The following is a 25460-nucleotide window of genomic DNA, read 5'->3' as shown; positions in this document are numbered from 1 at the left end:
CTCCTTAGTGGTCACACCTGTAATCTCATCAACTCAGGAGGCTGAGGCAGGAGGATCACAATTTTGAGGTGAGCCTCAGCAACTTAGCAAGACCCTGCCTCAAAATTTTAAAAAGCTCAGAAGTAGAGCTTTCCTGGGTTCAATCCCGAGTGCTCCCCCTACCACATCCACTTTAACCACCGTAATATACTACATTACAGAACGAAAGAAAAAACCCTGGGTCATCTCAACTCGGCTGGAGCAATCAGGTGAGAAAAAGAAACAAGCCATCCAAATTGGAAAGAAGTGAACTTGACTCTGTTTGTAGACACCATCGTCTTGTCTATTAAAAAAACCTAAAAATTCCACCAAAAAAAAAAAAAACCTATTAGAAAGAATAAGTGAATTCAGTAAAGTTTCAGGATACAAAATCAACACAAGTCAGATGTATTCTTATATACTATAACAATGAACCATTGGACTAGCATCAAAAAGAATAAAATACTTAGAAATGAACTAAACCAATAAGCTTAACCAAGTGGGTAAAAGATTTGTACACTGAAAACTATCAAACATTAAATGAAATTAAGACACAAAAGGAAAGACATCCCATATTTGTGATCTGCAAGATAATATTGTTAGAATGTCGGTGCCACCTCAAGCAGTCAACATACATAACACAATCCTTATCAAAACCACCAGAAATAAGAAATAAGAAATTCTATCCTAAAATTCATATGGAATCTCAAGCCTCCCCCAAAAGAAAAAACACTATTAAAAAATGACAGTATTGGAAGTTGCATTCTTCCTGATTTCAGAATTTACTATAAAGCTGCAGTAATCAAAATGGTGACACAATAGTATAAAGATAGACATTACACCAATGAGACAGGGTAGAGGACCCATAGATTTATTCCTGTGTATACAGTAATGAGCTTCATCAAGGTGTCAAGACCATTCAATGGGGAAAGGACAGTTTATCAATAAATGGTGTTGGGAAAACTGGATATCCACATGCAAATGAGTGAAATTAGACCCTTATTTCATATTTAAAAATTGAAATAGATCAAAGAGCTCAAAATTTAGAGCTAAGTGTATAAAACTTAGAAAAACAATTTGGGAAAGCTTCATGACTTGGATTTGGCAGTGACTTCTTGGGTATTACACAAAAATCATAGGCAACAAAATTAAATGTCTACCCACAGAACATTAAATTAAAAATGAATTGGACTGCATCAAAAATATTTTCATGTATTAAAGGTCCCAATCATCAGAATGAAAAAGCAACCCATGGAATTAGAGCAAATGAGTGCAAGCCATATATCTGGTAAGAGGTTATTATCCAGAAAATAGAACTCCTAAGACACAACCACAAAAACCCAGCAACTCAATTAAGACATTGGGTAAAGGACTTGAAAAGACATTTTTCCAAAAAAGAGAGATGGCCAATGAGCACAGGAAAAGATGCTCAAGGTCACTAAGCCATAGGAAAATGCAAATCAAAACCAGCAACGAAACAGCACTCACACCATTAGGATGGCCACTATCTGAAAGCAGCCGCAGAGCAAGGGCCGGGAAGGCTGAGGAGAGACTGGAGCCCTCTGTGCCACTGAAGGTCATGCATATAACAGGGTGGATCAGCTGGGAGACAGGGTGGCGGGCCCTTAAAAACATTGACCATGTGAATTCATGGTTCCACATCCAGAATAACTCAAAGCAAGATCTCCAAGAGGTATTTACACTCCCGTGTTTGTAGCAGTGCTATTCACAATAGCCAAGAGTTAGAAGCAACCCGCGTGTCCCTCGGCAGATAAATGGATAAGTAGAATGTGGTGTAGCCATATGGTGGAATATTACAGAGGATTGAAAAGGAGGAATTCTGACCCAGGCTGAAGGAGTGAACCTTGAGGACCTTACGCTAAGTGAAGTAAGCAGTCACTAAAAGACAAATGTGACATGATTTCATTTATGTGGGGAACTTAGGTTAATTAAGTCTGCTCTCCCCAAGCTCGGGCCTCCCCTTCCCACTCTGCGTGCAGCTGGACGGCACTCCCCAGAGAGGCTCCGGAGGCCTCAGGTGCGCCGTGCTCCTCACTGTCCCCGCTCTGGGACTCGCAGCACCCCAGGGACCAGCTTGTCTCCACGTCTTGATGCACAGCCTTGTGGAGGCAGGAGGAGGCCAAATGTCCTGTGTGCTTGATCAGCCTTGTGGAGGCAGGAGGAGGCCGCTGTCCTGTGTGCTTGATCAGCCTTGTGGAGGCAGGAGGAGGCCGCTGTCCTGTGTGCTTGATCAGCCTTGTGGAGGCAGGAGGAGGCCGCTGTCCTGTGTGCTTGATCAGCCTTGTGGAGGCAGGAGGAGGCCGCTGTCCTATGTGCTGGGCACGTGCCAAACTTGCCCCTGCGCGGCATGGGCTTTCCTCCTCCTGAAGTTGTGGACTTCGCTTCCCCTTCCTCTTGTCTCAGCAGCAGAGGTGCGTCCCCTCTCGGTCCCTGCTGTCTGGTTGACATCTTTGGCCATCGCTAGCCCTCCCTCTGGTGCCCACAGTGGGCCTCACTGGTTGCTCTTGGTGAGCCGGGAAGTCCGTCACCACATCCTCCACGTGCTCATCCGTCCCACTGCTTCCTGTCTGTTACACGTCAAAGGTGAAGACACCGTGTCCCTGTGGAGGGGCTGGGCCGTGCAGTGGGAGGAATAAGAAGTGGGAGAGGGGCAAAGAGTGAAAAAGAAAACCCACTAGTCTACATCATAACCATAATTCAGAAGGTCATGGAAAGACCCACACGTGTGAACTGTCTCCTACCCTGTGGTACTCTGTATCACCTCAGGGCCCTGCCAGCTGAAAGGCCATTTTTGCCAGATGCAGGCCCTCAAAACTCCAGAACAATGAGCTAAATGAACATCTTTTCTTTATAAAGTTACTCAGCCTCAGGCATTTCATTACAGTAACACAAAACAGACTCAGACACTACTCCAACCTATATGGCCAGAGAGGAAAGCATGCAACAAAATTTTGAAATAAAACAAAAGTGATGAGTTAAATCCCCCATACTACAAAAAGAGAAAGAAAAGAAAACAGAATTGAGTGGTAATTGACTTAGCCTGCAACCACCAGAACCTAATCTTAGGTTCCTGCATAATGAGAAGAAGGCCTTGAGATGTCAGCTGACGGGTGTTTCGGAATCACAGGCCAGAGGTGTGTGAGGGCAGGGCTGGGAACAGGGAGGGCTGAGAGGCTGCGCAGGACAGAGACCCCAGGCTCCCCTCAGGCCCAGCCGAGGACAGCAGGCCACTCCTAGAGAGCTTGGCAGGAACACCTGGGTACTGGGAGCACAGACCCATCTGAGGGCGGCTGTGAGTGACACTCCCCAAAGTGGGGATTTTACTGAGTCCCCCAGTCTGTCCTCAGAGCTGGCCCAGAGCTCGCTCCCTGTCTACTCCAGTCTCACTTCCACAGTATCTCAGCTGTCATTGTGAACGGCTGGCCAAGGACTGCGACAGCTGAAGAGACCTGGAGGAGCCAACAGGCAGGAAAGAGGAAGTCAGAGGAGCCACTGGGAGGAGGAGGACGTGGGCCTGGGAAAGAGCAAGAGGCTGAAACTGGAGGACAGGAAAAGACGCTGGAGAGAAACGGGGGCGAGCAGAAGTGGAAGGAGAAGTAGGAAACCCTGGAGCGGAGGAGGAGAGAGCAGAGGTCACTCCAGGACATGCCCCTGGACACGAGGAGACCAGGAGGAGCCGGAGGGAAGAGGCAGGGCCTTTCTCAGGACCAAGATCAAGAGTGTGCAGCCTGGATTCCAGCACAAGGAACCAAAAGGGAGTCCCACGAGCCTCATTTCAGAATCCAGGGGCAACCGGAAGCCCAGAAAGGAGATGCAGTTCCGCAGGCTGCGCACAACCCCAGAGCAGGGCCTCGGCAGGAACGGGGCTAGAGATGCCCTCACTCCTGGGGGCTCTAGACCCTTCGCCCGCCATATCATTAACCCCAGGTGGGAAAGAGAAGCCTCAGCAAAGCGAGGGAGTGGGCCCAGGGTCCCCCCAACACAGAGAGCCCCAGGCTGTGAGGGTCAGCAGTGTCCCCAGGCCAGGCTGGGCAGAGGGCTCTGCAGGCACAGGCCCCATAGGAAGCAGCAGCAGGAGAGCAGGAGCCAGCAGGTTCTGACGGAGCTTCCAGAAAAGTTGAGGCGGGGTCCCCAGCACGGTGAAGCCCAAAGCAGTCTTCATGAAGGAGCAACATTGCCCAGGAGAGGAAGTTTAACCCAGGGCGCACAGGTCTCAGCTGAGAGCAGTGTCGCCACGTTCCTGGGCTGAAATGATGAGCACTGGACCAGAAAGGTGCCACGCCCCCCAAGGTGGCTGCTGAGTGCTTCCTTCTACAGTTAATGAAGAGTCAGCACAGACAGGTTAAGGGATCTACTCTACAGTGTGAGGCCCCGTGTGAGGACAGGATTTCAGCAGGTGATCCATTCTAAAGTCCGCACTCTATACTGTGCTCATCTGCTTCGGGGTAGAAGGGAGACATAGTTGTTTTTTTTTTTAAAAAAAAAAAAAGAGAATTTTTTTTAATATTTATTTTTTAGTTTTTGGCGTGCATCACATCTTCGTTTGTATGTGGTGCTGGGGATCGAACCGGGGCCGTACGCATGCCAGGTGAGTGCGCTACCGCTTGAGCCACATCCCCAGCCCAGGGAGACATAATTTAAAGCATCAAGAAATAGTATTGGCTTGGGAAGCTGAGGCAGGAGGATCACACGTTCAAAGCCAGCCTTAGCAAAAGCGAGGTGCTAAGCATTTCAGTGAGACCATGTTTCTAAATAAAATACAAAAATGGGGTGAGGATGTGACTCAGTGGCTGAGTGCCCCTTAAATCCCCAGTACCAAAAAAAAAAAAAAAAAAAAAAAAGAAGGAGGGAAGGAAGGGAAGGAAGGAAGGAAGGAAGGAAGGAAGGAAAAGATCCACAGTACAAGGAGTAGCAGTCAGCAGGGTGGAAATACCCAACAGGACTCTGGGGAGTGGATGGACAGGGAGTTGCACTTTCTTGCAAAGCTATTTACAGGCTCCCGATGCACCTTTTGGTTCTTTTTTGCTGTCCTGGGATTGAACCCAGGCCTCCTGCACACCAGGCCAGTGCTGTGCCGCTGAGCCCCGCCTGGAGCCCTCCCAGGAAGTGTTCTGAGCTCCTGCACCAGGAGCCCCATCACCAAGGCCTCTGTCCAAGAAGCCTGCAGAGGGCTGAGAGGCAGGGCTTTGAAGAGGCCCAGCTCCCCCTCAACGTGTACCTCCAGGTTTGTCGGAGTCTCTCTTTCGTTAGGTAACAGTCTGGCCCAGACCCAGGTGAGCAGTCAGTGTTTGCCTTCCCCGGGGGCAGGGTGGCTGCTGGCAGTCACAGTGAGTCCATGAGGCACCATCGTCCTGGGACCTGGGGAAGGAAGTGCACCAGTGCTGTGGCTAGGCCTGTGGTCCTACCTGCAGGACCAAGCACAGACGTGGTACCAAAACCTCCCTCTCTCTGGGGCTGGATTCGGGAGACTGTTTTACATATACGTTTGCTTATAATTATTCTTAATGTTTCTATAACAAATATTTATTGTGCCAATTTCAAAGTCCTTTTAAAAAGATTGAAAATTAGTGGCTTAAGAAACTGGAAGTTCTACAAGGCTTTGGCCAAAACCAGGCTGTTCCCCACTGGACGGACAAGTGTGTCTTGAAAGGGCTGCTTTCTCCAAGAGAGCAGCTGTAACGGTGCCTGGCATTTCCTGGGACCACAGTGCCCACCGCATGGTGGTCAAGAGCAGGGTCACTGCTGGGGCCCTGTCAGGTGTCCTCTGGCCTTGAAGCTGTTCCACTGGGGGGGGGGGGATGGGCCAGTGAGGTGTGGGTGTGAGGTGGTTTATGGTATCAAGAGGTCAGGCCTGTGGTCCTGAGAGAGGTGGCCTCTTTCAGGTGACGCCTGGTAGGCTGCTGGCACTCCGTGGGCAGCTCAGGAAGGAGGTCCCCTGTTGCATGCTGACTCTGTGGCTCCCCCTGAGCTTGTTTGGCTGCCTGAGCCAGGGGACCTGGGTGGGCTGTGCAGGGCGGCTCTGGGGAGGGGTCAGTCTGCCAGGTGGCACAGAGGTGTCTAGCATGCCCCATCTTCTGTTAGAGCAGACTGGTGTCTTGTGGCTTTGAGCTTAGCTCTGGGGCCAACAGGTCCCAAAGTGAAAATCAGGGCTACCAAATGCATGAAAGGTTGTTGAAATCACAAACGTTTGCCTCTTCTCCAGACCAAGGGTTGGCAGACTACAGGTCTGGCCTGGCGCTACTTCAAAAGGCCCGCAAGCTAAGAATAGCTTGTACATTTTTTTTTTTTTAAATCAAAATCTTTCATGACATGTGAAAATTGTAAGAATTTCCAATCCGTGTCCATTAAGAAAGTTTGATTGGAGCCAGTGCAGTGGTGCAGGCCTGTAATCCTGCTACGTGGGAGTCTGGGGCAGGAGAATCACAAGTTCAAGGCCAGCCTGGACAACTTAGGGAGACCCCCCATCTCAAATATTTAAAAAGAAATTAAAAGAGCTAAGGATGTAGCTCAGAGGCAGACTGCGTGCCTAGTGTGCAGAGGCCCTGGGACCACTCCCCACTGAGGGAGAGAAGGAATGGAGGTGGGGGGAGTAAGTTTGGGAGCTCTCCGGATCCTCAGTGTGTCTATGGTCTGCACCGTGGAGTGGCCCTGAGGGAATGCCAGCCAACAACGCCTGCTGGACATTCTCTCTGGCGCTTTCCACACAGTTTGCACCCCACATGCGGGGGTGGCAGTTCTTCCCACTTCATGACATGCCTGTACCCTTTCTCCTGCAGCCCCTGCAGACAGATGGCCCTTGTCTTCGTGTACGGCACCCTGAAGCAAGGCCAGCCCAACCACAAAGTCTTGCTGGACTGCGCCAATGGCTCTGCAGCCTTCCAGGGCCGAGGACGCACGGCCAAGCCCTACCCGCTGGTGATTGCTGGTGAACACAGCATCCCCTGGTTGCTCCACCTCCCGGGCAGGGGCCACTGTGTGCTGGGCGAGATCTACAGGGTGGACGAGCGCATGCTGTGCTTCCTTGATGACTTTGAAGGCTGCCCTGACATGTACCAGCGCACCAAGGTGCAGGTGGAGGTGCTCACATGGGAGGGCGAGGGCTTCCCGGGGGACAGCGTGCAGTGCTTTTTGTACAGCACGGCCACCTACCCGCCCGAGTGGGTCCACCTCCCCTACCACGAGAGCTATGACTCGGAGGGACCCCACGGGCTGCGTTACAACCCACGAGAAAACAGGTGAGAAGGGCCGGTGGGGCCACAGTGAGGAGAGGGCACTCTGCTGGGAGACCTCAACTCAGTCTGTACCCGAATGCTACAGCAGACTGGTGCCCTTTTCAACAGACATTTGCAAAACTCAGTCAGGAAAAAAGAAACCAATCTATCTTTTTGTGGAATCGATTTTGCAAATAATTTTGACATCCCAACAGCAAGATCATACCCCTGAATCTTTCCACCCAGTACCACCTCATTGCTTGCTGCTATAAGGGCCTCATGGGCTTCTGAATGTACTAGGGGAGGAAGCCTCTGGATCTGAATTCCCCTGAGTGCACCTGGAGAACTCATAGGCTCTCATGCTTCCTTCCACTCTGCTCTCTCTGACGACGATGTCCTCAGTGACTGGAAAGATGGCTGCCGTCAGGTTGGCAGCTGGCTGAATTGATTCTAGCCTGTAGCACCAATAAAGGAAATTTGAGTAAATACTTATTTTGGGTGGTTCAATATAATAATAAAAAAATAAAGAAAAGCATGCTGTACTGGAAATATAGCCTCATTCTTCATAATTATGAGAACACACACAAACTACTAAAGATACCACTTAAAATCCAACAAAATGTTTTGGGAATTAAAATATAAAGGTGTTGGTGTTTGACTCTTTTTAAATAGATTTATTTGAATCTAGCAAAATAATGAACACCCACTTGACGGCATATGCAGGTGAGCACCCAGGTTTCACATGGAGGTTCATCTGCACCCAGACCCCCGCAGCCAGCCCATCACACCTCCTGAAGGCACAGGACTTGGGGGTGGGCCTTTAGAGAAGAACCAACACATTAGCAATTTGTTCTTCAGGCCTGACAGAAGGCTTAGCTTCCAAATACAAACAGCACTTAAAATAATGTTAGCAAGGCACCAAGTACCAATTACTGCCCCCTCCATCTGACGGTCTGTCAGCGGGCTTCACGTCGGTGAGCGGCTCCGCTGCTCGGCTCTCTTCTGCTCACCAGCAAAGGCTGCGGTGGATTCCAAGAACTCAGAACAAATGGAGATGCAGCTGCTGCTCCTCAGTGGCCTCGTTCTGGCTGGGGAGCTCGCTCACTCTTCAACTTAATGGTAGACTGTGGTCGCTAACTACATCTGGCACAAAAACATGATCATTATTTTTAGCCTCTCTTAACTGGAAACTTGCTTCACAAACCACAAAAGGCAAGGCTGGGTGTCAGCTGAGGAGCTCGGGTGAGACGGCCCGAGGACCCAACCCGTGGCGTGGGGACGGACCTGGACAGTGCACCTGTCCTTGGGACAATGCAGGCGGTGCCCCAGCTCAGCCAGGGGGCCCCAAAGTCACCTCCTGAGGACTCGGCCATCCAGTGTGGCGCCTGCATAGAATCACAGCAGGAAGGGGGTTTTGAGAAGTCATCCTGGCCACCTCGTCCTTAGGAAGTCAGATAATCAGCCCCAGGAGTTAGTCTTCAATTACGGAAGAAAGAAGGGATCAGATTATAAGATGGCAAATGCTGATTTACTAGAACTGGAGGCAGAGAACTGGAATCCACATTTCTAAAAGGGATCACAATGAATGCTAGTGTTACGTCAACTGGCACAGCCTGTCGCTTATGTGTACATTGTCTTCATTCAAAAAAAAGGGCAAACTAATATTTAGACAAATGCTTGGTTTTATTGATTTAATTTTGACACCAGGAAATCTCACAGAAGTACAAATCATAGGAAATCTCACAGAAGTACAAATCATATGTATAATTGTTTATATCAATACAAATTTCCATTGGTGATTTTTTTGGCAGAATGTCGGTTTTGACTCTTCTGTGGAATAAATACGAGATGTAGATCCGGCTGCACAGGAGTGTTCCTGTGAAACACTTGACTAAATCGAGTGTGAGAGAATAATACAAATGGCTAATTAAGTCGGGTGATGCCTGAAAGGCTATAAATACTTCATTCCAGCTCCACGAGCAGATCCCCTTCTCCAACTGTGTCTCCAGCTTTACAGTGTACCAGCTTCACCTGGAATTCAAAAAATGGGGGAGAAGAGAATCATAAGCTCCAGTCTGAAGGCAGCAACCCCCTACTCCTTCTCTGGAGGGAACTGACCTGACTTTCGGGCTAGGGAGCTTTGGCCTGGGGGCATCCTGAAGATCCTTAGGATGTCCCTCACCTCTCCCTCTGGGCTGACAAGGACAGAAGAGGTGCAAAGAACGTCTATATATGTATACACACACACACGCACACACACACACACGCACACACACACACACACAGTCCAAATAGATGCTGATGCAAAGGAGAAGCTCCCCAGCCAATCTCAGCCCCCCGTGTGACGAGAAATGCGACCTTCAGGAGCCTCGAGGCCTGCCCTTGGTGGCATGATGGAACGTGGGACTATGCCCTCTCATTCCACCCATTTCTCCTCAGTGTCGTCAAGTTGTGCTTGCCAAATTTGTGTTCAGATTTAAAATGAGCAGGGAGGGGCCAGAGTGTGTGGAGCCGGTCCTGTGCCTCCCTGGAGGCAGCCACTTGGGTGTGAAAGTGCACGTGGGTTTGTACTGACTGGCAGCACCGGCTGTAGGCAGACACCCAAAATGCCAGTGACGTCTGGGGTGGTGCGCTGGCCTGTGTCCCGCCATTCGTGGTGAGAGTCCAGCCAGCTGTTTTATCTCAAACTAGAGCTGAGTTTTTAAGAAGGATGTGAACCCGTGCAGGAATATTCCAAAGCCCTCTCAGCAGATGCCATTTGGACTGAAGTGCCTAAATGACAATCCTGAGTCTCCTCTGATTATGTGTGATGTTTTACAGCCACTAAATTAGAGACCCTGTCCACCGTGAACCCTTTCTCTAGGAGGAAATATGGCGCTCTCGGCCCAGGGGAGGGGGGTGGTGCAGAGGGACTCCAGCTAGCAGGGGATGGGCCAAAGCACAGAATTCGCTCACCCCCAGCAGCCCCTGAGAAGCAGCTCTGGGCTGCTGAGGGCAAAGGGTTCTGCCTCCCTTGAGACTGCTCCATGAGGAAATCCGAAGACACACAACGGGGCTTCACACTGCTGCAGGAAGCGAGGCCACGCTCAGCCCCGCCACACGGGGACCCCCAGCCTGCAGCTGACACTCTTCTTGATCCCACACAAATCATCACAGATGAAATGTTAAATAATCCCAAAGAATAGTTTTTATGTGAACAGAAACCTACATTTTCTTATCCACTTTTTAAAATGTCATCAAAATTTTGAAAGGATTCCTGAAACACCACAAATCATGCCCTCCTACTCTGCCAAACCTCCCTGACAAGGTGGGGCCACCTGTACCTGCTCCAGGCTGGCCAGTGTGCATGGGGACCTCTGTTCTACCTGCTGGGAGCTATAGGGATCCCCTTGTCCTTCTCTGAGAATCAGTCCCTTTGACTTCTGGAGTGACAGACAGAGGCTGTGTGTCTCTCTGATGTAAACCTGGTTGTGAACTGATGGATTTCTCTTTACACCCAAAGTCCCCACGGTGTGGCCACAGTGCAGGCCACAGCCAGCCTTTGCTGCTGTTGTCACGCCGATCATGCGCCACTGTGCAGACACTACCAAAGCAGACACCCTTCAGAAAAGGGTCATTTTCCACTAATGGCATCCCCTGAGTCCTGGGAAGAAAGTGAAACGATTGCTTCACAGGCTTTTTGTTTTCCTCAAAGAAAAAATACATTCAAGAAGTTTCACTCTTAACAAATTTCAGTATTGTCACACCTTTCTCCTCCTTTTCTCCCTGAATCATTAAGGTCCACATGTGTGCAAGGGCTGCGGATCCTCATGATCTACAACTGAATTGTTCTCTTCATGGAAAAATTATCTTGAAGAGTTACATTAATTTTTGCAATCTGTAAAACCGTTTCCTGCTGTGTCACCTAAGTCTCAGATAACTAACTGCCTCCAAGACAGATGTAAACATTAAAAATTAAAGACCCCTTAATTTGAAAGACATTAAGGTGAAGAACAATTGTTCTTTAACTATCTGAACATAATAATACAGACTTCCAGAACTTTCTGGAACCCACTCTGTGAGACAGGGATGCATCAGTGCAGAGCAAAGAGCTCCTGGATCTTAACATCTTCCCCAGGGAAGAGAAAGATCGCGTCCGCAGTCCCTAGCAGGGCAAACCATCCATGACTCAAGGTGGAAGTTCTCCTTTGTCATAAGGCTGGTGTGGACTGGTGGGAACATACCTTGCCAGTCTTCCCGGCCGCCATACTGTTCTGCATTTTCATGGCTTCAATCACACAAATTTCCTGCCCTTCTGATACCTAGAAAATGAAAGAAGAGTAAGCTGAAGTTTTAAAAGCACTCCAACTTTGCAGTAACGTCCAAGAATGAAATCACTAAGGAATTCTTGGTCAAACGTACTGAAATGTGTGAATGTCCTCTAACATTCCCATTCCAAGTTCATCTTTAGGGGACGGTAGTGAAAGGCCATTCCTTCTATCAACAAGTCCTCATTAGGAAAAAATGGAGTACTGCTTGTGGGGCTCCCCTGGGGACCTTTAAATTTAGCTGCAAAATTGGAATATTTTCTACTTTCCTAAAATGTCCAGAATAGGCAAGTTTCCCAAAACTGAAAGACTGAAGGTTTTTCTGGGGCTGGAGGACACCAAAGTAAGTGCTGTCAGGTGCAGGGTTTCAAAACTGGATAATATTGTTCTAACATTGATTATGGTGACGGTGACAGCTGCCCCTTTACAGGGTCATACCGTGTGTGAGTTTAGCTCAGTGCAGCCATTACCAAAATGGGCACATCTCTGCTGATGGTGCTGGGGAGCATCAGGCCACGAGGATGGCACCTTCCCCTGCAGACACCCCTCCTGACGAAGGCGCTTCCCCCACCTGGACAACACCTGCAGCTGGGTTCACAGGCCCCTGCTCAGGCTTCCTGGGTTCCGACGTCTGCCTTATCATGAGGGAAATCCTGGCTGAGCCGAGTTTAAACTCACTGGGGTGAAGCCAGGGGCTTCGACCCAGGAATTGCAGACTAAAAGCCACTCTGTTTATTCACTTTTCTCTGGTCTTGACAGGCAAGCCCCCACGAGCTAGGCCAGATTTGAAAGGGGCTCTGGGTCTTTGAAATGGCAGGACCAGGGCTCTGTGGGGTGCTGGTGGGCACTGGGGCTGTGCTTGGCCAGTGCTGCACAAGTGCCTGGAGAATGTTCTTTCCTGCAATCCCCAAGTGATCTCCAAGTCCCCTCCCAGCCCCCTGTGGGGCGCAAGCTGTCTCACTGGCAGTGCCGGGAGCCTGAGCTCTGGGTATTCTTTCCTCTGCTGTTCAGGTGGTGGGCTGTTTTTTCCTGGCACAGAAATATAGGAAGAGAGGGAATGCCAAAGCTCCGGAGCTGGCACGGAGGAGACGCCATGCTGCCGAGCGCACAGTGCTCGCTGTCACTGCAGATTCACCTCACCTGGCGTCTGCATTCCATACCCGGGGCAGAGCAATGCTCAGGGGGACAGGGAGGGCAGTACCTCAGCGATGCACATGCCCCTGGGACAGTCACCCCCCCACACACACCATTTAGTCCTTTTTCTCTCTTCAGAGGAAGGCAGAGACCAAGGAAGAGAGAAGGGCAGGTCCATGAAGTAGCCCAGCCCACGGCCTCCCAGACAGAGCCAGCAACAGGACTCTACTACCCAGACCCAAAGACTGGGCACCCAGGTCACAGGGCAGGCGGCTTCCTTGGAAGTGGGTCCGAGTTGCAACAGAACACCATGGAAATTCTGTCCCAAAATTATGATTCAATCTCCACCTCTGGGCTCCGGTCACTACGCCCTTTGCAGATGGACAAGTCCCTGCCTGCCACGGGTACTTGTGTGCTGACCTCCCACACGCCCACCCACTCTGTCTTCCTCCGTGGATATTAGAGCCCAGAGCTGGCTTGGAGCCTGTCTACCCCTGCCCCTCAGCTTGGGTGGGTGGGCACAGCCTCAGTCCTCTGCCAGCAGCTGTACCCCTGCTACTACCCATCCCCACTCATCCCATTGCTAGAGTCTGCTAGGCAGGCAGGGAGCCCCTGCTGCTTCCCTAAACAGATCTGCAAATAAGAGTGAGAAATGAAGCCTGCACGGGAGACAGTGGTCATGCCAAGGGGCAAAGGCCAGCCTGACAATGATTCCCATAGCAAACATGCTCAAGGACAGTTAGGCCAAGCCACAACTGCCCTCCAGACCCTGCTACAGCCTGGGCACAGTGGGTGGACAATGAGTTATGGAGCTCTGCCGTTACTTCTCATTGGCCATTGGCCCTGGCTAGCTCGGGTGCTTATAACATGGACCATTTGCGAAGAGGTGACTGCAAGGGCTAGGTCCCAAATCTTTAAGCAGAAGTTCAAAGACTCAGATGTAGCCAGAGACGATCAGAAGTGGGAAATCCCAAAATTACAAGTCCCTTTGACTGTGAAACTGGTGATTAAAAGAAGTCAAAAGGCTCTAGGGGTACTGCTCAGTGTACAGTGCTCACCTAGCATGCTCGGGGCCTTGGGTCAGACCCCCCAGTGCTGCACAGAAGAAAAAAAAGGAGACACACACACGCGCGTGCGTGCGCGCGCGCGCGCACACACACACACACACACACACACACGCACACCAGAGAAAGTACGTCCTGATACAAAGGAATCCTGTCTTCTGCCCGACCAGCGCAGCACTGAAGTGTGACCAGGGCTCTCCATGGCCTTTCATGCCTGTTTCCCCAGGTCCTCTCCCTGTGTCTGTGGCCATACTTACCTCATGATTTACCTTCAAATGAAAACCTGAGTCACAGTATCTCCCCTCGGCTTTATCTGTTTTATAAAGTGTTTGCTCTCACCCGTGCCTAAGAGGTAGCTCTTAGAAATCAGTCCCTGATACCCACCCCGCAGCGTTGTCCCAGAGCATCATTCCACACATGTACACACACGTCCACAAACACACATGTCCACACATGGGCTTCATCTAATTTCAACATATTTCATCCCCCAAAAAACCAGTCGGGGAAACACACACAATGCAGACTGCACGTTGGAGAATGCAGTGGAAACAAACCACGTGCGGCCAGCCTCTGGGCAGCGGCTGTCCCTGGGCGGTGTGCTCAGGGTCTGGGTGGACTCGAGCCAGGCCTAGGCCCCTCTAAGCAGCATCTCTGGGCTCTGGTGAGACCCTGCTCTCATCTGGGGCCCTGGAGCTCGTGGCCCACACTGTCCCACAAGAGCACACCACATATCCCAGCGCACGGGAGCTGGGCAGGGGCCCATGGAGGCAGCACCTTGGGGCCTGCCCAGAGGGCTTGGGGAGCTGGGCATTAGCTGGGCTCACCGGGGCCTGCAGGCTCGGGCAGGCAGTGTGCATGGCAGGCCCCGCTCCTGCAGCATGTGCAAAGCACGCTTCTCCAACACTTTAGTGAACCATCTGATAAAGACTTAATGATTGTGACAGGATGTCTCCAGTGCTGGGCTTACTAAATGGTCACAAGCCGGGAAAGTCTTTCTGATGAGCCCAGCCCGCCTGATGTATTTCCCCGCTCCTGTCTAATTGGTGCAAAGTTTGGAGGCCCGAGAATCCTATATCTTTCATCCGGCTTATTGCGTCCTCTCCCCTGACACGGGGTCAAGGTTCACATTCGCATCCGATTATCAGAGCAGCACTCATTAAGCGGGAGCCAGCCTTGCCCCCGAATGAGTAGGCTGGAGAGAGAACTCGGCCCATTTACTCAGCAGATTTTCGCATGTTTAGGGGCCTGCACGTCACCCAGCATCGCTCTGTGCTGAAGAGTTTCAGACATCTCCAGCTGATGATTAATTGTGAGTGATGGGAAATAAAATCCAGTAAAGCCAGCTGCTTGCCATGGTGGGCAAAATGACTCTAATGGATAGAGGCTGCCAATTTTCCAGTTTTACTGGCAAGTCTTCCAAGTGTAATTAAGGGAAGTTATAAATGATATGGAAATCTATCAAGTTCCATTTATTTTCAGAGGACTCTTTCCCCAGAGACTTTTATCTTGAAGCTTATAGTATGCTTTGTTGTGCTAATGATTTAAGCCACATCTTGTTTCTGATTAAAGCCCCCAATCTCCTTCTACCAAGTCCTCTCTACTCCTTCCACAAAGATTAAAAGACAGAACCTCCCCGCGCACGTGGCCTCTCTCGGAAAACACACAGGGACTGGGACACATTTGGCAACGTGTATCCTTCCGACCGCGAACTGCCATGGCCCCTCAGGAAGCTCAAAGGAGGTGCAGGAGAGGAAAGAGGGGGGGATCTCCACCCAACATAAAAGGAGGACCCCAAAAGCGGAGGCTTGAAAGCTGCACTTGTGACCAGATATTGATCAGAAGGGGGTGTCACCCACTAATGTTATTTGATTTGGAATAAAAGCATGAAAATGATGGCAGAGGCCTCAAATTGGAGACGTGAAGGATGACTGCACAGTATTCCATTTCTCAATTTCATCCTTCAGAGCCACAAAATGGGGGTGATACAGTGACTGGATGAGATTTACAGTAACAGCTGTGGCTTCCCACACAAGGGAGGCCCTTCTAATGGGCTGAGGTCTGCTTGCAACAGACGGGGAGGAACAAAACAAGGTTCCCTATTAGGAGTGTGCAGCCATATCTCTGATAAAGAAAATCATTATGGGAGTCAGGTTTCCTTTAAGACGGCCCCTACCCCCTTTTGTCAATCAAACCCAGGGCTGCTTTAAGGTGCTGTCATTTCAATATAGGAGAGACGACGCCACTGGCGTCGAGTTTGTTCCCCCTTGGAAGCCCACTCTCTAGCAACTGTAAAGAATGCAGAGGAAACCGTGCCAGTGGCATATGGCCTTCTACTGTGCTCAACATTCACACAAAAGACAGGTTCATCAGTCATTGGAGTATCTGGATAAAAAATTAGCTCCTGATGGATGGTATTTTGAGCTTACCTGCTGCTACTACATTACCAGAGAAACACAGGTTTTGAAACCCACATGACATTAGAAACTGCAGACCATGAAACACGACACGTGCGTGAGCACATAATGTACGCCAGATTATACAAAATAATAAATAAGCTATTTAAACCCTCTGCCTAAAATTGGGCCTGCTGCAAGGAACCCTGGGTCACTTCTACGCAGGCCAATTAATGCACAGCATCTGCTGTATAGAAGCGGGGCATGAAGCACTTCCGAATGATTTCGGCAATTAAAAGAAAACTGTTTCCTGCCTCTTCAGACAGCAACTGTTTCCCTGCAAGACTGAGCACCAAATCGCCGTGTGCAGCTGAAAAAATCAGTCCCCTTTTGGAGGGAGAAAGGAGGGGGAGGATGCATTTTTATGGGAGAAGGAGCCTTCTTTTGTTGTCCTCCCTTCTGTGTTTGTCTGCCAAATGAGACAGAAGGCTTGGAGGGCTTACTGGCCTGCCGCAGTCTCCCCTTCAGCACCGGCCCCCAGAAAACTGGGGATCGGTGTCAACCCTGCCACTACTCCGCACAGGCGAAAACCCCTCAATGCCCCTTCAAAGGCTGTGCCATGTAGCACAGGTGCCCAGTGCAGTGTGTCTAGGGCCCTGACTGCTGACTTGGCTAAAAGGCAGGCTGGACCCTGGTGATTCCAGCTTCCTCTTTCTGAGCCGCTGAGATAGCTGCTACGTGTCCCCTCATGGCTCCTGTGGGAGCAGTGTGTACTTTCCCAATATCTTCATGTTAAGTGTGCCCTGGCGGGGGTGGGGGAACCCCAGGAGGCTGAAGCATTTAAGCCAGGTGGAACCATCATCAAATTATGAGGAAAGGAGACACACGGAGAAATGTCCCAAGCCCCTGGCGGAGGAGCTGCAGGCCTCCTGGGACTTGCTGAGGGGCGAGGTAACATGTATGGCTTGGTTCCTGGCTCAGGATTGGAGGTCGTGGGTTGGGGTCCCCCAGGGACTCCCTGGAACCGTGCAGTGGGAGACAGGAGACCAGGAAAGGAGGGCGGATTGTGACCAGTGCAAAATAAGTCTCAGGTTTCACAAAATTCCTTAAAATAAAGAAAATATTACTCCCTACTGCCCTCTAACTTAACTCAAAACCAGAGCCAAAACCTATATAGTTACAAAAATGCCTTAAGATACCTATAAGAAATCAGTCTGCATTCTCTACCTGTGTGGAGTAGGCCATGGTAGAGGACTCAGTGAAATTGTGATTTTTTCCTTACATTTGTGGAAAAGATATTTTGAATCTGTCTAAAGCTGAGAACCATCTTGTTCAGTGATGTTTAAAACAAATACATCATGCCTCTCGTCCCAGGAGAGAGCATTCCTGGGCTTGCAGAAGACTGTCCTACAGTATTTAATTTGCTGATTGATCCATCGAGATATTTTGATCTCATATTGATAATTATCATTAAGTTAAATTGTAAAAACTGCCAAATTGTTGCCAACAAAAAAACTACCCCTCAGATTTAAAAAATATATGTTACCTGGAAAAGATTAAATGGCCAAGACCAGGAAAGTTGTCACCTCTGAAGAAGACAGGGCAGGAACCCCACTAGAGAGACCGCAGGGCAAGCTCATGGCATGTGTAATATTTTATTGCTATGTAAAATCTGAAGCAAATATTGTAAAGGTGAACAGAGAACATACTGGTGACTGTGAGACTGCTCTCTATAACCTTCTGTACATTCGTAATATTCCATGATTTAAAGGTTTAAAATATAAATGAACACAGGAATCTCCACGTACGTGCTGTGGAATACAATCTGAGGTTTAGGTGCAAAGCTGGCATGTTCCCAAATAAACTGCTTCAGTAACCACTGCTATGAAATATGTACATATAATTATTGCCATCATTTTCTAATTCTAAATCAAGGTATCCAGAAACTGAAAAATCTGTCCAACGGCCTGGCTCGCTCCTTTGCCAGAGAAAGATGCAATCACCGCTCCTGGCTGACAAGGCGCCCAGGCTGGTGGCATGGGCACACCCACTAGCAGGTCCCATCCAACCCTTCTTACCCAGATACCTCACAACTACGGCCTTTCTTCAAGATAGGAAAAGCAAAGGTTTTCCAAATCTGTCTGCCACTCCCCAAGGTCAGCCTGAAGCTCTATTGAAGGAGGAGCTTTGGAGACAAAGGGAAGGTGGTCCATCAGGCTGTGCAGTGGGGCCCCTGCGCCTTGTGGTTTGTGGTTACCTATGTGCCTGGGAAACCCCCCCTGGAAGGGCCACATGCAAGGAGAAAGAGCCAGGGTGAAATCTGGGTGGTTCTACTAATGATCCCGCAGTGTTTGCACTGGTACTCTACAGAGGATGCCATTTTTGCCTAAGGCATTGTTCTGGAGAGCAACAATCCTAAATCCCTAATTGCCCTTCTGCTCAATGTCAGTCTCAAAACAAAGGGGATCTTCCTCATCTCAGCCTCACAAAAATATCCCAAAGTCTGTTTTCTAATAGGAACAGGGCTAAGTGTCATGAAAAACAGCAACAGGTACTAAATGCTTCTCTATTATTTTACCTGGATTCACAAACAAATGTCACCAACTAAGGAAGACAGAAATGTAAATGAGCATGCAGCCTTCTTATGTGTTGTGCCTCATTTAATTTTCTGATGCATTAAATAAGATGAATATCTCTAATGCAATATGAGATTTCTGCAGAACCCAAGCATAACTCAGAAGAGTCTTAACTAAATGCAGTGTTAAAATATCGAGTGGGCTGGCTCTTTTTTTTTTTTTCCTGATATCAATACAAATGTGCTCAGAATGGCTTTATTTTACACTTCAAAGTCAAAATAAAAATCATGCAATAAATGTAGCAACTGTACATCTAATGTTAGCATGTGGGAAAAGTGTATTCTGCCTTCATTCTGAAAGAAAATGGACTTTAAATATTTTTGATCAAGAATATCACAAGTTTAAAAATTAAAGCAATTTATAAAAAATGCTAACTTTGATTATGTAAGTGTTCTCAGTTTATGATACATGCATGTAAGATATATATATTTAAAAATGATAGTGTTGTATGAAAAAGAGGTATTTTTCAAAATGAAATGTCACTGTAAAAATATTTTCAGAAAGTATATAGAAAAGGCATATAAGGGGCTGGGGATGTGGCTCAAGCGGTAGCGCACTTTCCTGGAATGCGTGCGGCCCGGGTTCGATCCTCAGCACCACATACAAACAAAAGATGTTGTATCTGCCGAGAACTAAAAAAAAATAAATATTAAAAAAAAAAGGAAAGGCATATAAAAGTCATTTTATCATTTTCAGATTTAAATTTGTGAATCATGACTTTAATAATCATAGTCCTACTTTGTGGTTTGTTTGCTTTTATGCATTTTACTGTCCTAACATCTCCTGCCCCCATAGCCAAGAAAAACCAATTTAATAATCATGTAAAAATGATTTTGCTGCCATACTTAATGTTAAATAGTGAATCACAGAGATTGAAAACATCAGGTGCTTTTGCCATGCAAACCCGGAAAGAGCACGGGCTCTTGCCCCACACACCAAGATGTCCGGCGGGTGCATCTCAAGTCCAAGCAGCCAGCCCAAGTCTCTTCTTCCTAAGGTTCTTAAACTGCTCAAGTGCTCATTTCACAAAACAGATTCGTCATTTACGGTTTATGTCACTTTTGCAGAACTTATTGCTGACCCACCATTCTATATGTTTCAAGTTTTCTAATGGTCAACATAAAAATGATAGGTTGCTGGAAGTTAAATTACAAATAATGTTTTGGAGTAAAACAGAATGCTCGCAGGCCCTTGGTTGGTACTGTGTCCCTGATTCCCCTGAAAACACACGGAGTAACTGATTGCATCATCTTCGTACTAACCAGAGTGGAAACTTGCTCAGCTTTTGTTATATTCTGAGAAAAACCTAATGTGCCCTGCAGTGTTAAAATAATTTGAATCAACAAAACTTAAAAGCTACAAGGAGTATTTTCTTATAATGGCCTAATGGAGTAAGTGCTATGCTTTTGGTCCAAGTAAAGTTTCTTATGTTTTAATTACACAAGACAGAATTTAACTATAGAAGTTGCTGTAAGAGCCGAATTTCTCACCCTCATTTGGTTTCAGTATTAGGGGTTTGGGACATTCTTCACTCATAATAGTAATTCAAGAGTAAAGACTGTTTTATCACAATATAATGGCACAGAATATGAAAAGAAGTTCTGGGAGGACCCAAAGAGAGAAATAAAAGGAAGCGTATGCCCACCTGACCAGCGTGGGCACACATGGGAAAAGAGCATTCCTGAAGAGGATGCAGGATGCGGAGATGACGAGCCACTTCCCTGGGTGGCCTCCACGAACTCTGACTTTAAGGGACACATCATATAGGCCTCACTGCTTCACAGTGACACTGTTTCTAACAATGAGTCCTCAAATTAAACCATTCTCAGTACCCACATTTAACTATGGGTGGATGCTTTCAGTATCTGAGCCACCCCAATGAAGCAAACACTAATATCACATTGTTCCCTTCCACCAAATGCCTTGCTTTCCCACATTAAATTATTAACCAGGAAATGGAAAGTATGAAGGTTAAACCCCTTTGGTATGTGGAAAAGCTAGGCCAGGAGGCAGCACTTGTTAAACAAGAGGCTGCGCTGGCCTGGCCTAGCAAGCTCCTGTGCTTCCTGCCTGCTGAGCCGCCCCAAGCTGGGCAAATGGGAGCCAGCACCATAACCTCGACCTCCTGTCCCTCTGCTTCAGGCAGGTGGCGCGCCCCTCCTCCCTGCCCTGCCTCTCGGCTTAGGCTTGGACTCGGGTGTTAGAAAAGTAAGGATTTAAGATAAACACATTACTTAAAAAAAAAAGCACAAATGTGATTGTCAAATTAAAGCCACACAATTAGGACTGACAAGCTCAGACGGGCAGTGTATATACTCTACAGCTTCCAGAAAAACTTTAAGAAGGAAAATGAACAGACATCCTGCACCCTGTGTGCTGGCCTGCCATGAGTCCTTAGAAGAGTACCCTGTTCCTCCGCCAATGGAGCGTGTGCCTGTGCGATGGTTAGCATGGAGGCCAGGAGCCGTCCTGTATCCGTCCCGGGGAAGCAGAACGCAGGCAAACAGTGCCCTGTACACGTGTAATTCCCGTGGATCACCTCTCCCATCTCCTAACCCTCGGGGTCAGTCCTAGCCAGTGCTTTCTTCCAGGAGTAGCCATGCTTTCAAAACGGGCAGCAATTCACAGCCACTTCGCCTCCGATGCTTTTCCAGAAAGCTAGTGGCTCTATTTCCGTATCATCAGGTGCAGCTGTTGCCAATGCCGCATCTCAATTTCAGGCTGTGCACCTAAAACACCTGAATGAACCTCATCACGTTTATTAATATTCCTTTACTGTAGATACTTTTCTAGAAGCCAGTGCCAACTCCGTGAGTTTTCCTCAATGTTAAGAGGATATTTTCCCTGTATTAATAAAGAAATCTGGAGGCATTTTAGTATAATCTTGACAGGAAAAGATGTAAACCCCAATGACTTCACTGAGGTATAAAATGGAATCGCCTTATCATCCATGACAGTCTGTCATGTTTGGCTGCTACTTTCCTGCACATAAATAAAAATGCAAGTACTTAAGTGCCTCTAGAAACCTTCTGCTGCATCTTAAATGGTTTTCATTTCACTTTTTCTGCTAATCAATAGAGATTTCTGTCTATACTTTAAGAAATGCATACATCCTACCAGGTCATCCAGGGCGAGCTGTCTTGGGACTGCACATGTGAGGGAATGTTAATATGGCTTTGATCTACGCTTTAGTGTCACCAGGCCAAGATGAAAAACTTCAAACTGCGATCCTACGTTTTGTTTACCAAATGACGGAAGCATTCTGGTACCATACAGATTACAGGGTTGACCTGCCCTTAACTCTCCTTCCCAACTAGACGTTCATTTCAGAAGTCATGCAGAAAGTCCCCCACCAGAGGACTGTTTCTTAAAGTGAGTTCTTCAAGGGTATGTTAAGCACAAGTGCTGGAAAGTAAATAGCAATTCTAAGTAAAATCTTCTCAAAACCCTGAATTTGGGAAATAAGAGAATAAACCTGGCCTTCTTTCTGCTGCAGCTCCAGATCACTGGGGAGGGGCGGTGCTCAGAGCTGTGTCATTAAGTCAGTCAAACCTCAAACAGGGAGATGGAGAATTCACAAGGTCTGCTTTGCTGTTTTGTGGGGGTCATTTAAGGCAAGGAAAAACAGCCACGGTTGTGACGTCGTGGAGAATAATTCTGAGCTACCAGGACCCTCTGGGATAGGCATGGCCCTTACCATGTCCCCTGGCTTGACGGAGACAGCCACCACCACTCCAGGCATCGGGGAACGCAGGATGCTGCTTGTGTCCTCAGCCACTTTTTCCAGCATAAACTTGTTCAATTCTGCAGCGAGTTTGGTTAAAACACGTACCTTGTACTTAAGGGGAAAAAAAAAAAAACGTAAGGAGTTTAAAAGATGAACTTTTCCTCCAAAGCAGCACTCATTCAAAATCAGGATTTAGCTTTTAAAGGAAAATTCCAATAATATCCTTTAAGTCACATGCTTAAATTCCTTATACATAACACCCAAATGCATTATCTTTTTATACTGTCAGTCAGCCATCTAAGAAATTTCTTGAAACAAAAACTACTCCTTAATTAGCAATACATAATAATCATCCTGGAGTCTTGAGAAAAACATCTTAACACTTCACAAAGACAACAGTATGAATCTGCCGGTGTCCCTTCACCGCTTACAAACTTGTGCCGAGAAAGGCAGACTGGTGGGCTGGGTCAGCTGAGGGCTGAGGCGGTGACGCTGTGAGCTCACATCAGTAGATGGCAGCAGATCGCTGTCGCAGGGCTCCCGCACCCGTCAGAGAGCGGCTGCACCGTGTGCACCCACAAGTTAAGACAAAGGGTTTCAGTGTTTGTTTTGGGTGAACAATCTTTAAAATTCAGATCTTTTCCAATGGCATAAAATGTTACACAGGCAACTGAAAAAGCCATCTTTCTGCCATGACAGGATGGGAGGATGGATATCAGGAGAACACCTTCCCAGCTGGGGGCAGAGTATCAAGGCTTTCCACACACAATGTGCACAGCCAAGGGTTTCAGGGCCCCTCTTGTAGGAGGCACCTTAAAGTGGGTCCAGTCCCACTGAACATTTCTAATAGAGAATTTCTACCAGACAGGAAAAAATCCTATCTCTGGGAATACGTTTTGATTTGATTCATCCAAACGGAAAGGAGAAGAAATGGCTGGAGGAAGAGCCACTGAAGACTTCTGGACTCCCACCAACCAAACCTCTGGGGCGAGTGGCAGCGGCACCAGGGCAGCCCGCTTTGAGGAGAGCTGCTGCAACCCGAGGCCTCCTGTGGACACGGTGATGGCAGCGACGCCAAGACGAAATCCAATTTACCCTTGGATTCTGTACAGAGGCAGCGAGACCTCCAAGTAGGCTCTTTGCAGGGCCTCTTTAAAAGGAGAGGGGAGGAGGGCCCCGGTGAGGAGCTTTGATGGCCTAGGTTCCGAGCAGAATTGCGACACTGTGACAGGTTGAATAATAACATCTTTTGCATGTTTCTTTACTCCTGAGTGTGTGTTTTGCAATCAAGACATACAAGCATCTGCCAGTTTCTGAAGGATATGATCCTTAAGTGAAATTACAGTGCAAATAAAAGCTTTTTGCTCCTATTAAAATTCATCTGAGTCATAAGTGGCAAGGGAAAAAGCAAGGAGAGTGCATGCTGCTGTCAGTCTAATAAACATTCTGGGCAGAGGGACTATTTATCAACGATGAATTGTACCTCCAAGTCCTTCATTAAACCTATGGGGGTGGGGAGAAAAGGGGGGAATATAATTGGGCCAGATTGCACAGTGTTAGTAGCTGCCTCTGCCTTGGAAGGGAAAATCCAGGATTGAGAAAGGTGTGGGAGTCCACCAGAAGTTACCTTCCTGTGGGCAGCGCCCTGGGGTGTCCTTCTCTGGGACTGGTCAGCACGGTGCCCCTTCAGCTTCCAGTGCTGCACATAGATCGGTTTTTGCCCAATTCAACTGCCATTGTGAACTCGTGAGTTCAGGAAAAGTGAGGAGAATGCCATTTACGAACTTCCACCACAACAGATAAACTGAACTAATTTTAACTATATCACAAATAAGCATTAGTAGGGATCCAGTGCTAAGAGTGCAGTTAGCCCTATTTCTCCCCAGAAATTACCAGATCCTGACTAAAACTGGATCCTTTTACTCTCTTTATAATTTTCGTATCTTCTGGATTCCTTTCTCTGTGGGACTCCTGCTTGGCTTGGAAAAAGATGTGAGAGTCACAAAGCTCAGCGCCTTCAGAGGCAGGCTTTGTTACCAGTGAAATGTTCCTTTTCCTTTTGTATTTGTTTATTGTTCTTAAATCCGTTTGGAGGATAAGTGACTTATTGTAATCACAAGTAAAAAAATAACAACAAAGTAAACTCTGGTGCACGTGGTTGGCTTAGAAATGGCCTTTCTGAATACAAAGGGGGGCAGAGAGCAGGTTCTCTTAAGATTACCTTTGATGTCGTCCTGGCCCTGTTAGTGTGCCCACATGAGCCCACCATCTTGAAACAGCCTCTGGAGGCCCCTGTGGGGTACAAGGAGCCCATGCCCCATGGGGCTGAAATGGGGCACATGCGGACCCATCAGTGAGAATGAGAAAAGCCTTTTGATGCCCAACAAAGAAGTTATTTAAGAATATATACCAGAGATTACAGTCAAAACTGATAGCCATCGGTGTCTCTGGATTCTTTGGGGACTCAAGGCAGTCAACTAGCTGAGAGATTTCAGGAAGGTATCCCTTCAGCAACGGCAGGATACAAGTTCAGTTTAGTGATGGAAATTTAAATATTCCAGGAGTGGGGTGCAACACTGCCCTGCAGAGTTCAGATGTTTTTGTTGCTGTTGTTGTGAAGCAGACAGACCCCACTGCAGACATTTTCAGGTGGGCAGCCCAGCATTCTACAGGCCCGTTGACAGGGTGGCCAAGCAGGACCCAGAAGACAGCGGTTCTCACTGCCTGGTCCGCAGTAGCGTCTGTTTGATGAGAAGCTGCCTGTTGGTGGAGCCGGGCTGTCGCGGAGGGGGGAGCGTCAGCTGGGGCCTCATCAGGGGACGGAACTTCACTCTGCTGGCTTTGGGGAACTGGCCCCCAAACCACCACCACCTAGATACAAAGCTCTTGAATAACTTAAAAGAGGGAACGGTGCCCTCTGGGTCTGGCCTGCATGGGCTCCTCAATCGA

The 25460-nt window shown here is 48.2% G+C and overlaps 2 protein-coding genes across 4 annotated transcripts in view; one reads left to right on the top strand and one right to left on the bottom strand.

The window, feature by feature from the left end:
- Positions 1 to 7742, top strand: part of Ggact (gamma-glutamylamine cyclotransferase) — a 39067-nt gene extending 31325 nt beyond the window's left edge. For both annotated transcript variants that reach the window (XM_076872512.1, XM_076872513.1), the window contains one exon: positions 6816 to 7742. In XM_076872512.1, the coding sequence (XP_076728627.1) occupies positions 6829 to 7278 (450 nt within the window). In that variant the 5' untranslated portion in view covers positions 6816 to 6828 and the 3' untranslated portion in view covers positions 7279 to 7742. The remainder of the gene's footprint in view (positions 1 to 6815) is intronic.
- Positions 7743 to 8914: 1172 nt separating this feature from the next.
- The window catches only part of Pcca (propionyl-CoA carboxylase subunit alpha), a 360840-nt gene continuing 344294 nt past the window's right edge, over positions 8915 to 25460 (bottom strand). For both annotated transcript variants that reach the window (XM_076871993.1, XM_076871994.1), the window contains 3 exons: positions 22482 to 22622; positions 11474 to 11551; positions 8915 to 9281 (listed from right to left, as the gene is read on the bottom strand). In XM_076871993.1, the coding sequence (XP_076728108.1) occupies positions 9213 to 9281; positions 11474 to 11551; positions 22482 to 22622 (288 nt within the window). In that variant the 3' untranslated portion in view covers positions 8915 to 9212. The remainder of the gene's footprint in view (positions 9282 to 11473; positions 11552 to 22481; positions 22623 to 25460) is intronic.

Source organism: Callospermophilus lateralis, chromosome 12, assembly GCF_048772815.1.
Source record: "Callospermophilus lateralis isolate mCalLat2 chromosome 12, mCalLat2.hap1, whole genome shotgun sequence".
Classification (NCBI taxonomy): Eukaryota; Metazoa; Chordata; class Mammalia; order Rodentia; family Sciuridae; genus Callospermophilus; species Callospermophilus lateralis.
This window is presented reverse-complemented; position numbering and strand designations above follow the sequence as displayed.